The sequence below is a fragment of the Heliangelus exortis genome, chromosome 14, assembly GCF_036169615.1.
Source record: "Heliangelus exortis chromosome 14, bHelExo1.hap1, whole genome shotgun sequence".
Taxonomy (NCBI): Eukaryota; Metazoa; Chordata; class Aves; order Apodiformes; family Trochilidae; genus Heliangelus; species Heliangelus exortis.
The window spans coordinates 18,464,746-18,484,989 of NC_092435.1; the positions used below are offsets into that span (position 1 = coordinate 18,464,746).

General features: G+C 55.5%; 1 protein-coding gene across 2 annotated transcripts; it reads left to right on the forward strand.

Annotated features, from left to right (window-relative positions):
- The first annotated feature begins 32 nt into the window (after window positions 1–32).
- PHKA1 (phosphorylase kinase regulatory subunit alpha 1) lies at window positions 33–20,237 on the forward strand. 2 transcript variants are annotated; one of them, XM_071757886.1, is made up of 33 exons: window positions 33–191; window positions 337–495; window positions 963–1,010; window positions 1,538–1,706; window positions 2,079–2,161; window positions 2,356–2,436; window positions 2,872–2,970; window positions 3,084–3,230; window positions 3,537–3,590; window positions 4,236–4,358; window positions 4,450–4,545; window positions 4,819–4,926; window positions 5,125–5,203; window positions 5,656–5,790; window positions 6,808–6,917; window positions 7,580–7,724; window positions 8,613–8,691; window positions 9,110–9,196; window positions 11,183–11,352; window positions 11,545–11,639; window positions 11,838–11,977; window positions 12,107–12,263; window positions 12,429–12,508; window positions 12,679–12,757; window positions 12,844–12,973; window positions 13,560–13,661; window positions 13,997–14,112; window positions 14,450–14,488; window positions 15,035–15,079; window positions 15,303–15,473; window positions 15,986–16,039; window positions 16,181–16,381; window positions 16,653–20,237. In XM_071757886.1, exons 1-33 carry the CDS (start codon window positions 114–116, stop codon window positions 16,824–16,826), a joined length of 3,633 nt encoding a protein of 1,210 aa, XP_071613987.1. In that variant the 5' UTR covers window positions 33–113; the 3' UTR covers window positions 16,827–20,237. The 2 variants fall into 2 exon arrangements, with proteins under 2 accessions (XP_071613987.1, XP_071613988.1); XM_071757887.1 differs by having other exon boundaries at window positions 9,110–9,189; window positions 11,179–11,352.
- Window positions 20,238–20,244: the final 7 nt, after the last annotated feature.

Genomic DNA, 20,244 nt, shown 5'->3' on the forward strand with positions numbered 1-20,244 from the left:
CGGGTCGGGTCGCGGGGCAGCGAGTGGGCAGGGCGCTGGGACGGGGCGGGACGAGACGAGGTGGAGCGGAGTCCGCGAAGGGTCTAGTGGCGGCAGGTCACCTCGCTGCCGCCATGCGTAGCCGGAGCAACTCGGGTGTGCGGCTGGACGGCTACGGGCGCCTAGTGCAGCAGACCATCCTCCGGCACCAGGTGCGGGGCCTGCCCGGGGCGGCGGGGGGAGGGGGAGTGCGGAATCCGCCGGGCCCGAGGGCCGCCGCCTGGCCCCCCAGGCCGGGTCAGGCAGGGTTGACCGGGCAAGGGGGCCGCGGGCCCTCGCTGTGTCCCTTCTCCGCAGGACGCGGTGACCGGCCTGCTCCCCGCCGGCACCGAGCACCGGGATGCTTGGGTCCGGGACAACGTGTACAGCATCTTGGCCGTCTGGGGGCTGGGCCTGGCCTACCGCAAGAACGCCGACCGCGACGAGGACAAGGCCAAGGCCTACGAGCTGGAGCAGGTAGGAGGGGGCCGGCGGGAGGGAGGGCCCGTGCTGGCTGTCCCTGCCTGACCCGCGGCGCCGGGGAGCGGCTTCGGGGCCGAAGAGCCGCGGGAAGCCGTGCAGGGGGGACAGGGACGGGGACAGCATTGCCCCAGGCGCAGGGGGCGGTAGGGGGCATGTGGCAGCCCAGCCGGAGAGCCCTGCCCTCTGTCTCAGGGGTATCTGGGGACACAACTCCTCTGCCAGGGGTCCCTGCAGCCGTGACCCCCCTGCCTCCTGCACGGCACAGCAGCCCGGCCTTGCAGTCAGGGCAAGAAATGTTGCCTTCCCTCTGTTCCCGCCTGGAGAACCGGGCCATGGAAATGTGAGCGAGGGCTCCGGTTACAGATGCCGGCTCCCTGCAAAGGTCAGCGACCAGCTGATGCTGAGTCAGGGCTCCTCCGGCTGCGCGGGGATTAATAAGGCTGCTCTCCTCGTTCCTGCAGAGTGTCGTGAAGCTGATGCGGGGGCTGCTCCAGTGTATGATGAGACAGGTGAGGACTGGGGAGCACCTCTGACAGTTGAGTGGTCTCCTTACAGCCCAGTTCTGCCACAAGGACTGTGGTCCCAGCTGTGCCAGCTCCCCACAGCCTTCCCTGGCAAGCAGAGAGCAGGCCCCTTTCCCACAAGTCTTGAAATAAGCTCTGACTTGGCATCTGTCCCTGGGGGGATGGAAGTCCCAGTGCTGTGGGCTGGTGGCCAGTGGAGCCCTTGCCAGCTGCTCCCTGACTCGTGTCCTGGCTGGTGCTGGGACTCCACAGCTCTTCTCCCTGAGGGCATTTGGAGTCCCCCTTTCCTCTCCAGATGCTGTGGAGACCCTGTGCTAGGGTGGCATGTGAGCCTGCACTCACTGATGGTGTGTGGAGGGGCTCAGCCTGGGAGATACAGGATTTCTGCCCTTCTAGGTGTGGCTCCATGTGCTGGGTTGATGGCACAGGCAGGCAGCCCTTGGCTCTGGGGCTGCCAGGCTTCTCTGGAGGCAGGGTTTGATGAACTCCTGCATCTTCTTTTTCTTTTCAAGGTGGACAAGGTGGAGGCATTCAAGTACAGCCAGAGCACCAAGGACTGCCTACATGCCAAGTACAACACCCACACCTGTGCCACCGTGGTTGGGGACAATGAGTGGGGTCACCTGCAGATGGATGCCACCTCCCTCTACCTGCTCATGCTGGCCCAGATGACGGCCTCAGGTGATTTTATTGGGGGATGCCGTTTCAGCTTTGAGCATGCTGAACTCCAGGGCTCTCCACGTTTTCAGTATGCGTGCAGCTTCTTGGGTGCCAAGCTTCTGCAATGGCCTCCCCAACCTCACTGTTTTCTTCTGATCACAGCACTCAGGGAGCATTTGGACCCCTCTGTGTCTGTCTCTCTAAGAGCCCTCATTTGCCTGAGCCCCAGAGCAGCAGAGGAGTGGGGGTGGGGACAGGAACCAGACAGGATGTGGCTCCTGTGGGGTGGGAGTGCAGTGAGGAGGAGGGGTCTGGCCTTGGTTACTGCAGCCCCCTCCTAGGGGGATGCCTGTGGGCTTGGACAACTAATGTGAATTCTTCCCCTTGCTTTAGGTCTCCACATAATTCACAACTTGGATGAAGTCAACTTTATCCAGAACCTTGTGTTCTACATAGAAGCTGCCTACAAAACTGCAGTGGGTAGCCTGTGCTGGGGAAAGGGAGTGTGCCTTGGGGGTGGGCTGGTGTCTGGGAGCTATCGTGGGTCCCCCCCTGTCCCAGCGGACAGGGTGTCACTGGTGCCTGCTGGGACCACCGCTGATGGTTGGGATTTGAAGGCTTTCTGCCTGTACTGTGAACCTGCTGCCTGCTCCAACATGCCTCTGCACAGGACTTCGGGATATGGGAGCGTGGGGACAAGACGAACCAGGGGATCACAGAACTGAATGCTAGCTCCATTGGCATGGCCAAGGTGAGCTGGGGAGAGGTGGTGGGCACCTGCTGGGGAGGATAGGCCCCTGTGCTGCTTTTCTATGGGGACAGCTGAGCGTGTACTATTGAGTTTCAATACCCTCTGCAGTGGTGGGTTCCTGGGGAGGAAGACCTTTTTCTTCGTGTGCTAGGATAAAACTGTCCTGCTCTTGCCTGATTTTTGCCTGAACAGGGAATGAGAAATAAGTTGGGATGTGTGGCAGAAATGTCCAGGGTGTGGTTACCAGTTACCAGTCTGATTACCTGTGGCTTTGGAGATGTGGTCACATTCGGACCAGGGTTGCTCTGCAGCCACAGCAGGGTTTAAATTCATGCAATAGGTTGGTTACGCAGTGGGGCTGGCAGCGGGTGAGGGCTCTTGCTGTTGAGCAGTGTAGTGCAAAACTTGCATCTTTGAGTTTCACCCTACTTCCAGGCTGCCCTGGAAGCGCTGGATGAGCTGGATCTGTTTGGAGCAAAGGGAGGCCCACAGTCAGTGATACGGGTGCTGTCGGATGAGGTGCAGCACTGCCAGGTGAGACCTGCCTGGACTTCACACTGTTGCGGGATGAACTGCCATCTGCTGGGTTGTGGTGTGAACAATACCCAGTCTGGCAACCTAATCACCCCTCCCTCCCCTTTTCCCAGTCCATCCTCCACTCGATGCTGCCCAGGGCCTCCACATCCAAGGAGGTGGATGCCAGTGTGCTTTCTGTCATCTCTTACCCAGCGTTTGCTGTGGAGGACAGTGAGCTCGTGGAAATCACCAAGCAAGAGGTCATCACAAAGCTGCAGGTGAGTAGATCTGCCCTTGCCAGGAGATAGCTGCAGTTCAAACTACTGTAGCCCTTTTCTTCCCAAAAATGCTGAGGAAGGGGGTTGCGGAGCATGTTGTCTCCCGGCCTCTGTGACCTGTGGCAGGAATGTGCAGAGAAGCAGTCCTGTGTGCTGTGGCTCTGGGCTCTGGTCCTGGTGCCTGACCACTGGGTGTATCAGTGAGGGGGGTGTTTAGCTGGACGTGGCCCCCTATGCTTCTGCACTGAAGGTAGAAGGTATCTTGCACTGTTCCTCCTGCTCAGTACCTCTTTCCCTCCCTTTCAGGGTCGCTATGGTTGCTGCCGCTTCCTGCGGGATGGATACAGGACACCCAAAGAGGTAAATGTCCCCAGCCCTGCCAGAACTTGAGTGCCAATCAGCAGCTGCTCTGAGTTGTGTTTGCAGCTTCCTTGGGTGCAGCACAAAGGTTGTGGTGGGTAGCACTGGAAAGATGAGGGCTCTGAGTCACCCCAGGCAGTGTCATGGGTCTGGGCAAGGCTTCCCAAAGTGCTAGAGCCAATCAGAGGTGGTAAATCCCACCCTTGCCCATAGCAGATGGAAAGACGCTGGCTCTGCCTGCATCTTGGGACCTGGTGGTGTTGTGTACCTCTTAGTCTGGGGAAGAAGGGTTGCACTGCTGAAGTGGGCCCTTTCCCTGGCTCTCCTGGGGCTGCATGAGCCCTGAGCAAAGCCGTGGATTATTTCTGAGGATCAGTGAGGCTCTGGGGTGCTCTCCTGGTGACTGGGTAGGCTCCCTTTGCCCACGAAGGGCAAATCCCTTTGGCAGGGGGCTTGGAAGGGAATGTCTGATGGAAAAGACACAGCCTGGAGGTGAAAATACTTGTTGCCTCAGTCTCAACCATCATCTGCAGAGGAAGACTGGGAGGGCATTTTAGGCTGGGGTTATGGGGGGGAGTAGGAGCCCTGTCAGTTTGAGGAGATCCTGCCACCCACCTCCTGCCTTGCTATCACCCCTCACTGCAGGACCCCAACCGCCTCTACTATGAACCTGCAGAGCTGAAGCTGTTTGAGAACATCGAGTGTGAGTGGCCTCTCTTCTGGGCATACTTGATCATTGATGGGATTTTCAGTGGAAACATGGAGCAGGTAATGGAGGAAGGAAGTCCTTGGCAAGGGAGGCACGTGGGGAACGATGCAGGGAGTCATGACCAGGGACTCTCCTCTCCTCTCTTCTCAGGTGCAGGAGTACCGGGAAGCCCTTGAGGGAGTTCTCATCAAGGGGGAGAATGGTTTGCGTCTGATGCCAGAGCTGTACAGCGTGCCACCAGATAAGGTGAGTAGTCCTGGGCTACAGTCTGCTGGAGTCAGAAGCTCCTGAGTGCTCAGGATATGGGGATCTGGGCTTAGGAGACTGTGCTGATCTTCTGTTCAGTGATGAAGATGTCTGAGCAGCTGATCTGTTGTCTGACATGGGTTCGTGAGGCAACCAGGAGAAGAGGAGGAGAATGTAGCTAGGACGTTATGGACCCTCTGCGGCAAATGATGATGCTTCTTTCAGTAACTTGTGTCTGTGGATCTCTCCCTGACCTCCTGGCTTGTCTTCCAGGTGGAGGATGAGTACAGGAACCCCCACACTGTGGACAGGATACCCATGGGAAAGCTGCCTCTTATGTGGGGCCAGTCCCTCTACATCTTGGGCTGCCTGTTGGCTGAGGTACGGTCACTCCTGGTGGTGGGAAGGGCAGTGGGACCAGGCTCTGAGCTCTGAAAGGGCAAATACTGCCACCCTGAGCCACATACCATGGGGAAGTTGTCACCTCCATCCCCCAGGACCTCTTAAAGGTGGGTTGTCCATAGGCATCACCTGTTCTACCCTGCCCATGTTCATCTCCTCATACTGCTTTTTCCTTAGGGTTTTCTAGCTCCTGGTGAAATAGATCCCCTGAACCGCCGGTTTGCAACGGTCCCCAAGCCTGATGTGGTGGTCCAAGGTGAGGGAAAGGGATAAGCCCCAAAGTCCTGTACCTGGCAGGCATGGGGACTCTGCCCCCTGCAGAATTCACAGGGGTGGGTCTGGGGTGGCTCTGCTTGCTGGGTAGCTGCTGGTAGAGCCATTTTTCAGTCCTGACAAGGTGGATGTTAAGGTGGGGTGCAAGTCTTTCCACTCTACTCTGTGTTGCTCCACTGAGATATCACCTGCTGCAGCCTCCTCTGCAGAGAGGCTGAAAATTCTTGCCTTCTTGCTGCTCAGTAGAGAAGGCTTGGGTATAGAGAGGGTCAGGGGGAGCAAGGTAGACCTCTGCAGCGGCAACCGATTCCCACAGTGACCCCAGATAGCAGCCTCTACATAATATGTCACCTTGTATGTGTCCCCAAAGGCCAGGGGCAGTGCTGTCTCACCTTTGGGCCCTGCCATACTGAGCCTGTCCTCCTCCCTCTGCAGTTTGCATCCTGGCAGAGACAGAGGGGATCAAGGCTGTCCTGAGGAAGGAGGACATCGATGTGGAGACTGTGGAAGATGTCTACCCCATCAGAGTGCAGCCTGCTCGCATCCTCAGCCACATCTACGCCCGGCTGGGTGAGCTGGGCTCCCTGCTCCTGCAGCAAAGGGGTTGCAGAAGGGTCTGTCCTCTCCCCTGGCCCTATTGCTCATAGATGCTGATGTCCTTCCCTGCTGCTCTCTGCCTGGCTGATGAGGGCTCTGCCATCTATTCCTGGGCCTGATGGAGCTACTGCTGCCCAAGGGGAACTCGGGTGGTAGGCTGTGCTGTTCGGGGTGATTCTGAAAGGGGTAAAAGTTTGGCGTTGCAGTTTCACAATAACTGTAGGGACAGGCAGGAGCTCTGATCCATACAGGATGGTGTGGGCAGGAGACAGCTCTTGTTCCTGTACCCATATCTCAATGGGGGAGGGAAGCCAGGCCCCAGAGAAGGGTCCCCTGGCAGTCCCTGAAGCAGCCCATAGTTCAGCTGTCATTGGAGGGTGGGCTCCAGGGTGCTGCACATGCATTCCCTGATGCTGGAACCCACTTGGGTATGGGGCTTGTGCAGAAGTTGGAGACCCAGCCTGGGCCAAAGGAGAAACCTGATCTACTGTAGGCTGTGTACTGGCTAATTTAAGCCACCAAAAGGCTGAGTGTGTCATGGGCAGAGGGGCAGCCTGGCAGCTGCCAGGGCTGGCACAGCCAAGGGGTGATGCTGCTGCTGCACCATCCTGGGCTCTGGGAGTAATCCAGTAGCATTAGGAATGGTGATAGAGCTGTGTGCTTTAAGGGGCTAGCCCTCCCCCAGCTTCTTACCTTCCCAAAGACCTAGAGGTGTGACAGGTTGTGGAGGTGAGGACGAGCTGCCTGTCATTGTTTCAGCAGGAGTCCCAGGGTACGGCCTGAGTGTCTCTAGCCCTCTGGCGGACAAGGGGGGGGCAGAACATCACTGTCCCTTAGGGCTGTGCCAGCTCGACTCACGGTCCTGGGGTACTCCAACCATAAACCACCCTTTAGCTGTTGGCTAGTAGCACGTGGGCATGTCTTGTGTTTGCTGCTGCATCACCTTTGTGAGGGGGCTTGCACTAAAACCTCCTCCTCCTGCCCCTCTAGGCCGCAACAAGCAGATGTGCCTGACAGGACGGCCCTACCGGCACATGGGTGTCCTTGGCACCTCCAAGCTCTACAAAATCAGGAAGACCATCTTCGCCTTTACCCCTCAGGTAGGTGGCATTGCATGGGCTCATTCCCAGCTGTCATGCCATCTGGAACTGGGCAGGAGGTTTCTCCCCTGGCTGAGCACTTGAGTTGGTCTCGTGGGTGGCCCAACATGCTCTGAACTGCAGGCGAGGGCAGAACAGCCCCAGGTCTGTGTCGTGAAGCAGCAGAGTTGGTGTTCCTGGCTGTGTGTGTGCTGGGAGGAGATGGTGTTAGTCTTATGATCAGTGTTGGGTGAAAATCTCTTTGCTTACCCTGGCAAGGACACCAGGAGGACGCTGATGGCGGGACAGGCATCCCTCTGTCCAGCATGGTGTGAGGACAACACAAGGGTTGCAAGCCTGGCACTGTGGGAAGTGCATATTTGCTTGGGACAGGCATAGCATGGCCCAGCTGTGTGGATCCTGGGTAATGCTGCTGCTGAGCAGTAGTGTTACCTCCTTGTAGTTGCTGGTGGCCAGTAGCTGCCCTGGGGGTTAAGGATCCCTTTCTAGGCTGTACTGGCACATACCAGCTAAGGTGGGATGAGCTGTTGGTGCAAAGCAGCTTCTCCTCTGGGTGCAGTATGTGGCTGGCCTGGCTGAATACCTGTGGGAAGATGTGGGTAGCACCAAAGGAACCTGGTGGCTGTGGGAAGGGCCACTCACATCTCATGCTGTCCTTATAGTTCATAGACCAGCAGCAATTCTATCTGGCTCTTGACAACAAGATGATTGTGGAGATGCTGAGGACAGACCTCTCATACCTCTGCAGCCGCTGGAGGATGACGGGGCGGCCGACCATCACCTTCCTCATTTCCCACACCATGCTTGGTATGGATCCTCCAGCCTCACAAGGTGTTAGAGCAGCCCTGGGAAGCAGCCCCTGCAGCAGGAAGGGTGTGGTCAGGTGTGGGACAGTCTTGGTTAAGGGGATGCAGTAGGGCTGGAGCAACCAGTAAAGAGCTTTCCATACAAAGAAGCTGTTCTGAATTGGCAGCTGCCCTGGCAGCGGGACTGCCTGCCAGGCAGTGGTGCCTGCAGCCTGAGGGATGTCTGCTGGGATGGAGGCATTCAGTCCCCAGGCAGTGAGGCTTGTTGGGAGGTCTTTTGTGGGAGCAAGAAAATAATCCCCCTTTAAAAGTGTTCCTGGGGCTCTTCCTGCATCTTGTCTCTTCATTTACACTAACCTTCTGCTAAAGGATTTCCTAGACAAGCAAGGATTTCCCTGCAAACCAGAAGGAGCAGAGAGCTGCACAATGGCACAGAGCAAAACAGTCTTTTCTGGAGCAGCTTTTCAGGCCTTTTTGGCTCTCCTTGCGTACTTGAAATCTTATTAGTGTCTTGAGCGTGGCCTTTTCTATGGTGTCTTCTGCCCGTGACAGCAGCGTGCCCTCCACTGCCTCAATGTGAAAGCCAGGGACAGAGCAGCGGGCTGTTTGCCTGCTGCTGTCTGCTACTGTTGGCTTCAAGTCCAAGGTGAAATTCCATGAGCCCAGGGTGCCTCTTGGTCTGGCTTAGCTGGTATTCAGTCTGGGCAGTTCTGAATTTCCCATCTTGTGTGGTGCTTTTGGTGCCATAGCCTGGCTGTGCACCCCAAAGCAAGGGTTTGTTCAATGCCATGGTGCTTTGTGTGTTTAAATGCCCATCTGGCTCTGGGTTACCTTCTGGGAGCCTGTTTGAGCAGGAGAGCCTGACTGCCTGTGTTTCTGCCCCCAACAGATGAAACTGGCAGCAGTGTGCATGCTACAGTGCTGGCAATGCTGCGGAAGCTGCAGGATGGGTATTTTGGTGGTGCAAGGTGAGTACAGCTTCCTGGGTTGCAGGAGGGGAGAGGGCTGGTGGCCTCTAAGAGCCTGGTTATGAGGGGACCTGCTGGGCTTGAGCATCAGCTGTTGGGAAACCAGTTGCGGAGGATACATTGGGGTGTGCTAGGCAGTAAGTGCACCCTGGGGCTATGATGCCAACAGAGGAGATGCAAGAGAGGACGTGTCTCCTCTTCATGTCATTAAATTAGTGGAAGCAGTGTTTGGGCAGCCCTCCCATGCCCACTTGTGGCCGGAGGAGTTGCTGGCAGCTGAAGCAGGCACTGGGGCCTGTGTTTGTGCCTGGGCGAGTGTGCCTGTCCCTGCTGAAGGGCCTGCCCTGGATCCAGGAGGCAAAGCCAAGGGTATTGCCATCCCCTTCCTCTCTGTGTGACCTCCCCTCCTCTTGCCCAGGATCCAGACGGGTAAGTTGTCGGAGTTCCTGACAACGTCGTGCCGAACGCACCTCAGCTTTATGGACCCTGGGTCAGAGGGTAAGGTCTTTGTCAAGAGTTGCAAGCTCAGCATTGACAGCTTTGAGGAGCTAGATGCTGAGGAATGGCTGCATGGCTTGCAGATAGCAGAGGAGGGTAAGGAGGAACAGGCCAGTTGCTGCTGTAGTGACTGCCCATAACTGCCGACCTCCCTGCCAGCATCTGCTACTGTGTTCATTGTACACTTGGGTTTTCACCATCTGTCTGTTCTCATCTGACCCTCCATAAATTAACCTTGTCTGGGTGATGCTTACAGTGACACCAGTGAGGTGGGACTGGTTGAATTGATGCAGCTGTTGTAGCCAGCTATAGCCCTCTTGGTGGAGCTGTTTCCCAGCCAGATGGGGCTGAGGCTGGTGAACATGGCTGAGAGCATGGAGGAATGAATCTGACCTTTCTAAGCCGTTGCATGAGGAGGAGACGAAGGTTTCAGTAATGTGCCTCCAACCAGGAGCTTTGATTGAGGATCTCCAATTGGTGCACAAGTGACGGTGCAGAAACTGGTGGTACAGTGCCTGAGGTGGTGGGGAAGAGCCACTGCGTCCCCAAGCAATGTCAATGTTGTTTTTCTGGAGACTCTGACCATCCCTGTGTGGCACTGCACCAATGGGTGGCTAATTGAGGCTTTGCTGCTGGGGAATAGGATGCCTGAGATGACCTTGTCCCACCATAGCATAATGGATCCACCTTGTCCTGAGACCATGGTGGGGTGCAAGTTTTGCTCCCCTTGTAAGCAGGCCTTGGTTACTGCCTCTTCCTGGCTGACCTGGTGTTAGTCATCTTTCCAGCCTTCCAATCAGTCTGCTCTGCCTCTGCTGCTCCCATAGCTCATGTCTGTACTGCTCTAACTCTGAATACTTACTTCTCTTGCCCTCCTCTCACTTTTCCTGCAGTGTCCTTAGAGGCTGTATCCAGGCTTCTCCAAGGTGTCTGCTTACTCCCAGCCCCAGTGGGAGATGGGGCATGCCTGGCCTCTCTAGAGCAGATAGATACTCAAATTTTTCCTGTGTCAGGGGCTGCAGCCAGGCAGGATGATGCTCTCAAGCCTGATGTTGGGGGAACTCTTCCAGCCAAGCCTTCAGGCACTGACACAAGGCATCCTCACCAGGTGTGGACAGGGGATGCCATACTATCAGCCTCAGATGCAGCCTGCAGTTCAGCTCCTGGGGCAGATACAGCACAGAGCTTGTCTGTCAGCTGGAAAGCATCCAGGCTTCACCCTGGCCCACTGGCTGGAAGTGCCCCAGCAGCTCTGTGTTGTTGTATTGCGTTGCCCTGACATAGGGCATCTCCCCCCTGGGCATCCCACTTGCTGCTGAGCAGGGCTCAGCAGTCTCCAATCTCCCAGCTCAGTCTCCCAGCTGAGCAGAGACATGGCCTTTGAGCACCCTCCTCCATGCTGCAGCTGGTGAGTGGTGGCTCTGTTGCCCCCATTGTGGTGTTGGGAGCAATGGGGGCTGCTGGGGGCTGGGCAGAGGGCAAGGCAGGAGCCATAACTCCTTCTCTAGCTCCATATTAGTAATTACATAATTTCTAATTAAAACTAACTGTTGCAAAATTCACCTTGCCTTGCCCCCTTGCTGGAGACATGCTTGGATGAGGCCCTTGCTATGCTGCTGGGGTGCTCCTTCTTGGTATCTGCTTGGACAGGAAAAAGGGTTTCACTGCAGAGTTTGAGCAGACACCATTGTCCTTGTGCAGGCAGGCACCAGACATGCTGCAGCCCTATTGCTTGCTTTTTCCACATGGGACCCAGAGGAAGTCCCAGTTAGGCCCTGACTGGCAGGCAGGCAGCAGGAGTGCTGTGAGCCTGGGAACTGGCTGTGTCTGTCTGTCTGTCCATCTGGCACCAGCGCTTAGCCCCATGTCGCTTTATGCAGCCAGCAAAGCTTTGCCCTGCTGAGGCACAGCTGGGGACTTTTCCAGGGTCTGGAGGTGCCCTTGGTGCAAAGTGGCTGAACCTCCCTCCCCTTCTGCCCCCCTCCCCAGACACTTACGATGAGATTGCTCAGTACTTGGACCACCTGCTGCAGCACACGGTTCCCCACACAAATCTCCCTCCCACCGCCCAGCAAGGAGGCCTGAACCGCTTCCGAGCTGCTGTCCACACCACCCGTGACCTCATGTCTCTAGCAGCCAGGGCCAAGGACCTTCACGTCCAGAGTGAGTAACTGCTGAGTGATAAGGGCTGGTGGCTCCCTGTGGCGTTCCTTTTAACTCTGTGGGCAGGGGCTGCTTCTCCCACAGCCAGCTTTTCCTCAGGGGGGAGCAGATTGTCAGAGATTATGTGGTTTGGGGCACAGCAGTGGTGGCTGGGGTTGAGAAGTGTCTCCACCAACACTGGCTTTCTTTTAGATGTTGGAATGTATGTGCCCAGCAAGATCTTCCAGGCATCCCAGCAGTCCGTCAAGCTGCTGAGTTCACCCCCCCAGCACGACATGGATAGCAAGGTGAGCCCTGTCCCCCCTAGCCTCGTCACGCAGTCCCATCCTTTCAGCAGGAGTCAGAGGATCCTTGCAGGGCTGCGTGGGCTTGGTGTTTGGTGAGGGGCGGTATCCATGGGTTAAGAGCTTTGGTTCTGTCAACAGATGGCTTCTGGTGGGGCTGCTCACGGTGCTAACCAGGAGCGTGGGTCTCCCTTCCCCCAGAGCCAGGCACTCTATGCAGAGATGAACTTGCCCCATGATGAGGCTGGCAATGTGGACTGCAAGGCACTGGTGGACCAGCTGCGCCTCTGCCCCACGCTGCAGGAGCAAGCAGACATCCTCTACATGCTCCACATCCTCAAGTATGATGAGCTCCAAGTCTTGCTGGCTCACTGAGCAGAGACAGATGGTGCAGCTGGTCATGTGTCCCAGCCTGCAAAGCCTGGGGGCTTTGACCTGCTGGCTGTGACCCAGCATCTCCTTCACTGCAGGGGACCCGAGTGGCACACGGGGCTTGACAGCGAGCCTGGCCCCACCGTCAAGGAGCTCCTGACTGAGCTGTACGTGCGGGTGGGGGACACGCGCCAGTGGGCTCTGATCCGCTACATCTCTGGCATCCTCAAGAAGAAGGTGGAAGCTCTGGATGAGGTAACCACAGTGCAGCCAGCCTCTGGTGGGCTGAGGTCTGTCAGAGAGGATGCAGCAAAGCAAGCACCTGAACAGTAGCTGCATCAGTTCTGTCTCCCTCTGCCTTGTGCTGAGGCCCCAAATCCTGAGCTGTCTGTGACATCTGGGGTGAATCCTTGTCTCCAGGCCTGCACTGATCTCTTGTCTCATCAGAAGCACTTGACAGTGGGGCTGCCTCCAGAGCCACGAGAGAAGACCATCTCTGCGTGAGTGTGGCACCCTTTCTTCCCCACCTGTGCTGGGCTCAGGCTGAATGAGAGCCCACTGGTTTGGAGGGCAGGAGTGGCTCTGGGTGGCTTTGCCCAGTCTGTCTCTGTCCTTGCTGGGCTGTACAGAGCAGGAGGGATGCAGGGCTCACTCTGCTGCTTCTTCCCAGCCCAATCCCCTATGAGGAACTTGTTCGTCTCATTGATGAAGCCAGTGAGAAGAACCTCAGTGTGTCCATCCTCACCCAGGTGGGAGGCCAGGGTGCTTAGGGACTCTACATCTAGGTGTCTTCCCTGGCAGGCAGCAGTGGCATGATCTACCTCTTCTCCTCCAGGAGATCATGGTGTACCTGGCCATGTACATGCGCACCCAGCCTGTGCTCTTTGTTGAGATGTTCCGTATCCGCATCGGGCTCATCATCCAGGTGATGGCAACGGAGCTGGCGCTCTCCCTGCGCTGCTCAGGTACGTGCAGCAGGGAGGCACCCAGGCTGGGGTGGGTGCTGCAATGCTTGTGTAATGTATGTTGATGAATTTGTATTCCCAACCAGTAAAATTCAGGAAAAGAATTAAACTGAGAAAGAAGTGAATATGGGTCTAGACAAAGCAGTTGAGACATGTAATTTTCCACTAAAACGGTGTGAACAATGCAAGGCCCTAACGAGGCTAACTTCTATCTCGAAGATAATTAAAAGTATAGGTCCTGTTCTTAAAACAGGACACTTGGGACCCTGCCAGCCAGGAAAGAGAAGTGCAGTTAAAAACGGGTAGCTCAGCACCAGGATGAGACCCTGCCTGAAAGTGGCGGCATCTGCAGCTTGGACTGTTCTGGAGCAGCACTCCTGATTTCACTGCTGTCTCTATTCAGGCGTGCATTGGGTTGGCATTGAAAAGAGCCCTTGTTGTAGGCAGCACCTGGGGTTAGTGTATGTCCTTGGAGGATGAGATCCTGTACCAGTGTTTCCCCTGCTAACAGAATGGGGTGCAGGGTAGAAATGTCCCAGGAGGGCATGTGAAGCAGGGTACAACATCCCAACTCTGTTCTCTGCAGCTGAAGAAGCCACTGAGAACCTGATGAATCTCAGCCCATCGGACATGAAGAGCCTACTCTACCATATCCTATCTGGCAAAGAGTTTGGGGTGGAAAGAAGCGGTGAGGGCAAAACTGGATCCTGGAGCAGAGCGTAGCCAGCTCCACTTGTACTGGCTTGTGGGAGATCTCAGTCTTCCTGCGTGTTCAGCACACCTGCTTCTGCACTGCAGTGGTCCAGAAGAAAGCTGTGCTGAGACAATTTCTAGGGACTGAGCCAGAGTCCTTTGGCTACTGGGGTTTGCTTGGTTTGTCACTTGGTCAGATCAGGCCTGAATCAAAACAGTTCTGTGGTGTGTTGGTTGGGATAGAGGGAGAGGGTGTGCAGAGGTATTAGTGTCTGAGCAGCCATGAGGGATATCTGTGCCCTGAGCCCACTCTAGACCTCTCTTCTCCAGTGCGATCAGTCGAGGCATCACTCACCACTGCTGTCTCCATCTGTGAAGTGGAGGCTGTTGGGGCCACCAAGCCTGAGCGTGCTGGCATCGTCAGGCTGAAAAGTGAGATCAAACAGGTGAGGGAAGGTAGCACAGGCTGCCAGGTTTTGTGGCTGATGAGCAGCCACAGGACAGGCACAATTGATGGGAGAGCAGGCAGAAGCTCACTTCTGGGCTTCAGGGAGCTTGCAGCTGCTTCCAGGAACAACTTTTGGTTCCAGTCCTGCCCTGTGGGCAGAATTGGGGTAAATCTGTTACTGGGGGGGGGGGATTGCTCTGGCAGTGCAGGGGGAGGAAGCACAGGGTGGGGAGGACCGCACAGGGTGGGGAGGACCACACAGTGTCCCAGGCATGGCTGGTGTTCTGATGGGCCTCTTTCAGCAGCAGAAAACTCATTTCCTTCTTCTCTTGCAGCAACTGGATAAACGTAGACAGTCTCTGAATGAGAGTAAGGTGAAGCCACCCTGGTTCTACTGCAGTCTCAGCTTTTATTCTTCACACCACACTCCAGAGCAGCTTCTGAACATGCATGAGTTACTGAGCTTTCCTAAAGAAACCTGCTGTAGCAATCAGTTGGCCTACCCTTCTCTGCAGGCTCAGGGTTGCTCTGTTCAGGACAGGGGATAGAGGCTGGCTCCCTGGGATGGAGTTGGCATGGCTTAACATGCTGTGGGGACATGAGGAGGGTCATGCATGGGCAGCGGCCTTCCTGCTGGCTCTCCAGTCTGCCTGAGGCCAAATTCTTTCATGCTGGCAGCTAACAGGGCATTAGCAGTCCTGCTTCTGTGTGCCAGACAGCACAAGCCCCCTGTGCCCTGGTGCAGTCCTTTCCCTCTTATGCAAACGTGAGGCTTCATGCAGCTCACCTCTCAAAACCGCCTTTCAATCTCCAGCTAACCACAGCCTCTGGAATAACTTTCCTGTGACCTGAGCTTGGTCTGTGCTGCTGCTGCTCTGCTCCAGCACAGTCTGATTTTTGTCTCTCCCTTTCTCCTTCAGCCCCCGAGTTTGCAGCCTGGGAATGCCAACCTCAAGTCCTCTCTGGTAACCTTCATTTGTTGGCTGCACACCTGAGGTGTCGCTTGTTTGTGACTGCAGAAAGGAGCTGTGCTTTGGGGGATACTGCAGGGTGGGCTTTGCTGGGGGCAGGGGGTGGCAAGCTCTGCCATGGGAACCAGGCAGGGTGAGCACAAACTCTTGGGCAGCAACAGGCTGCATTCCTGTGGGATATTGCAGCAGTCTCTGTGATCCATTTTTGTCTGTCCAGTCCACTGGGCACTCAGAGCTGCTGGGCAGGGATTCCTTCTCAAGCGTGCTGGGAGACCAGGCCAGTAAGGACAGCCGGCAGGGCCAGTGGCAGCGGCGACGGCGGCTGGATGGAGCCCTTAACCGTGTTCCTGTGGGCTTTTACCAGAAGGTCTGGAAGGTCCTGCAGAAGGTGAGCTGGACATCAATCTGGCTTCTCTCCATGAATGTGAACCTCTGGTCCCTGACGCCAGCCTTGCCAGGGAGACTTAGGCACCTGGGACTGGTGTCCAATGTTGTGTAGGTATGTGTTTCATGGAGAAGGCCTACAGCTGGCCCTAGGAAGCTGGGTAAGAGCTGCAGTTGCCTTGTAGGTACACAGGACCTACCTCATACTGTGCTGACCCTTGCAGAGGTGGGGACTAGGTCTGTTCGAGTGCTTTATATATTAGCCAGACAAGGGCAGGGCTGGAGCCACAGCTGAAGCAGCTTTGGGCACAGCTTGTCCTCAGCATAGTAAGCCAGGGAGTAGAGCCCTGTGCAGGAGGGCAACGGCTGATGCCCAACTGATGCTGTGAAAAGAGGTGGAGCTGGGGTACATGAGCAGCACACACCAGTGCTCAAATAGTTGTTGGGCTGAATCTGCATGTCATAGCACAGTGCTTCTCCAGAAGACCATAACCATGGTCTCTTCTTCTTCTGCAGTGCCATGGCCTCTCTGTGGAGGGCTTTGTTCTCCCCTCTTCAACAACCAGCGAGGTAGGAGGTTTTTGTGAATGGGAGACAGGGCAGGCAGATTGGTGTTGGGTGCTGGGTTGCCCTGGGCCTGTGTCTAGCATAGCTCAGGACTTGTCCTGGCAATGTAGTGCTCTATGTGTGTTTCTTTCTCCCTCCTTACAGATGACCCCAGGGGAAATGAAGTTTGCTGTGCATGTGGAGTCGGTCCTCAACCGTGTGCCGCAGCCAGAGTACAGGCAGCTGCTGGTAGAGGCTATCTTAGTGCTCACCATGCTGGTAGACATGGAGGTGCACACCATTGGCAGCATCATAGCTGTGGAAAAGATCTTGCAGACAGCCAACGACCTCTTCTATGAGGAGCAGGTAGGGGCTAGACATCATGCGGAGGCCATGGCCTGCCACCAGGGCTGCTAGCTGCATTCCCCACAGCTACACACCCTGGTTCACCCACCTGGACAGTCCTGCCTCTTGTCCCCCTTGTGTTCACGGGGCACAGCAAAGGTTGTGCTCTCATCCCGCTGCTCACGATTGATGTGTCCCTGCGAGTGTAACAGAGGGTGCTTGGGGTGGGAGCTGGCCAGGCTGCTGCCCTTATTCCTAATGCTGCCTTTCTCCTTCCCTGTCCGAAATCCAGAAAGCCCTGGGTGCTGACGATCACATGCTGGAGAGGGATCCTGCAACAGGCATCTGCAACCTACTGTACGACAGTGCACCAAGTGGGAGGTTTGGCACCATGACCTACCTGTCCAGGTCTGTGGCCATGTACCTCTATGACTTCCTGCCCACCGATGGCTGCTCCATGCAGTAGCTCTCACAGCTCCTCTGCCTGGGCTGCAGATGCCACGGGAGAGGTGTTTCATATGGCTTTTAAGGGCTGCCATTAGGCTAGTGTGCAGGCAGTCTGCGTGGCCCATCTCTCCTCCCAGCCCTGGACTCTTGGTGGGTGAGCAGCTCTCCCACCAGAGACACGTGTACTAAGCTGACCTGTGCCTGTGTGCAGCCTGTGGAACTAAGGCTGGCAGGGAGAGCCTGAGTTTTGAAGTCTGCTTGTGTTAAAAGTGTCTGCCTTCACAGCTCCTCCTGGGCCATCACCCCCAGAGGGGCTGTGTTTGGGGGAGCAAACCCCCCCTCCCTGAGCATGTGTGCTCAGCACTCCCTGGCCAGCTCATGATCTTCCTGCCTCCAGCAGATTTGAGGTTTTTAACCTGTTATGTGCTGCTTTTTATTCAAAATCTTCAAGGGTTATATTGATGTACGCTGGAGCTCTTGCTGCTGATGATGGAAAAGCTTTCTTAGAGGAATATGGGATGCTGCCTGAGCCTCTCTCCCAGCACACACAAAATCACAGTCCAACCCAGCCACAGTTGTGCTGCTTGGAAGTAGGGAGCTCACTGTTCCCCCCCCCAGGGGTTCTGGGTACGGAGCTGGGGAGGCTGTGAGAGCTAGGAGCATCCCAAGGTTGTAACAGATCCCTGTTACCACCAACTACAGGACTTCTGGCTGGTTGGGGGATGCCAGTGGCAGCCCCTCCAAGCTGTCTGCTCTGTCCCTGGCCATGCTGCTCATGACGTGAGTTCCCAAATTCACACATGCCCTGTGAAGCAGCTCTGAGCTGGCTGCTTGCCTCGGCTGTGCCATCATAGATGTGCTCCTAGTGCTCGACTCCGGCCTCTTTCACAGCTCCCACAGCTTTGCACAGGAGCAGGTCGGTGATGAGAATGGGTCCCAGCTCTGCTCTGTCCTGCAGGTGAAACCCCACACAGGACACTGCAGTTGAACTGACGGGGATCAGATACACACACCACAAAGTGGTGGGGGGTTATAGAATCATAGAACAGTGGAGATTGGAAGGGATCTTTGAAGGTCCAGCCCCCTTGCAATGAGTAGGGATATCTTCTATTAGATCTGGTTGCTCAGAGCCTCATCCAGCCTGACTTTGAATGTTCCCAGGAATGGGGCATCCACAGCTTCTCTGGGCAACCTGTGCCAGTTTTTCACCACCCTCGTTGTAAACAATTTCTTCCTTATATCTGACTGAATCTACCCTCTTTTAGTTTAAAACCATCACCCTTGCCCTATTGCAACAGACCCTGCCAAAAAGTCTGTTGCAGTCCTTCTGGTCATTTTCATGGCTTCCTCTGGATCCACTCCAACAGGTCCATGTCTTTCCTGTGCTGAAGACTTCAGAGCTGGATGCAGTGCTCCAGGGCAGTCTCACCAGCAAAGCAGAGGGGAGAACCCCCTTCCCTTAACCCTCGGGCCATGCATCCCAGAATACAGTTTGCTTTGTGGGCTTTTGCACACAACTGGCTTTTCATCCACCAGCATCCTCAAGTCCTTCTCCAAAGGGCTGCTCCAAATCCCTTCATCCTCCCCCTTGATACTCAGGGTTACTTGATACTGGGGCGTACTTGACCCAGGTGCAGGACCTTGCTCTTGACCTTGTTGAACCTCATGGAGTTCACATGGGCCTCATATCAAATTTGTCCAGGTCCCTCTGGGTAGCATCTTGTCCCTTGGACATGTCAACTGCACTGCTCAGCTTGATGTCATCTGCAAACTTGCTAAGGGTGCACTTGATCCCACTGTCTACGTCATTCATAAGATGGACCCCTGAGGGACACCAGTTGTCACTAATCTCCATCTGGACACTGAGATGTTGAACACTACCCCCTGGATGTATTGTAATCTAATCAACTCCTCATCCACCGAAGAGTCCATCAAATCCATCTCTCCTCAGTTTAGAGAGAAGGATGCTACGGGGAACCATGTCAAAGACCTTAAAGAAATCCATATATATGACATCTGTAACTCTTCCTTTGTCCACTGATGTAGTCACTCTGTCACAAAAGGCCACTGGGTTGGTGGGGTAGAGCTTGGCCTGGGTGAAGCTGTGCTGGCTGTCTTGAATCACCTCCCTGTCCTGGAAGCATTGCTTCCAGGAGAATCTGTTCCATGGCCTCTCCTGGGTACAAGGGGCAGCTGACAGGTTGCTAATTCCCAGGGTCCTCCTTTCTACCTTTTATAGAAATGGGTGCAGTGTTTCCTTTTTTCAGTCACCAGGGCCTTCACCTGACTGTTGTGACTTTTCAAGATACATAGAGTGCCTTGACAACTACACCAGTGAATTCCTTCATGACTCAGGGATGCATCTCATCAGGTTCATCACTTACCCAGGTTCAGGTTCCTCAGGTGGTCACAAACCTGATCTCTTCCAGTGGGAGGGGCTTTGCTCCCCTAGTCCCAGCCTTACAGCTCATCTACTTGGGAGCTGTGGGGAGAGAGGCTGTCAGTGAAGTCTGGGGCAAAAAAGTTGTTGAGTACCTCAGTGTTCTCATTGTCTGTTCTTACCAGTTTACCAGTCATGTTCATCACTGGGGGGTATGCTTTCTTTGACCTTCCTTTTCTGGGTGACACACCTATAGAAGCCCTTATTCTTTGCAGCACTTGCCAGGTTCAGCTTCAGCTATGCACTTGGCCTTCCTGGCCCCATCCCTACAGAGCTGGGCAGCATTCCTGTACTCTTCCCAGGATACCCATCCCTGCGTCCACAGCCTGTGGGTTTCTTTCTTGCCCTTTAGTTTGACCAGCAGGTTTCCACTCAGCCATGCTGGTCTCCTGCCTAATTTCTTACACACAGGGATCTAGAGCTCTTGTGCTCTGTGACAAGTGTCCTTAAATATTTGCCAGCTCTGTTCTTCCAGTGTTGCTGCCTGCAACTGGAAGGATGGAGGAAAAAATTACACATGTACAGATTCTCTCACAAATAATCCCAAGGCTCCAAAGTCTCTTTTGATTGGTTTTGGGCTGCCTTATTGTGGCTTTGTTGTGAGGAGGAGCAATGGAGATGGAAAAGACTCTGGGCGGGAGCAGCTCCCTTGTGGCACCTGTGCTTTCCTGAGTGCGTTCAGGTCTCCGGGCTGCTTTGGCCTTAAAGCTGGACTCAGGAGTAGCTCAGTGCTGTCCCTCAGGATCCCTTCCTCCTGGCAGCAGTTGCACACTCACTGATCCCTCCACAGGGGTAAACCCTGCCCCGGGCAGGGGGTGGGGGGAGCTGGGAGCCCAGGAAAGGGCTGGGCACCGGCCAGGCTCCACGGGGCTGGGCATGGGGGGAATGCAGGCCGCGGACCTTTTTTAATGGCAGTTGATACATTTTTAAAGAAAAAACATCACCAGCTGTGTAGCGTGGGAGCCCTAAATAAAAGGTCTCTTGACACCAGTGTGCG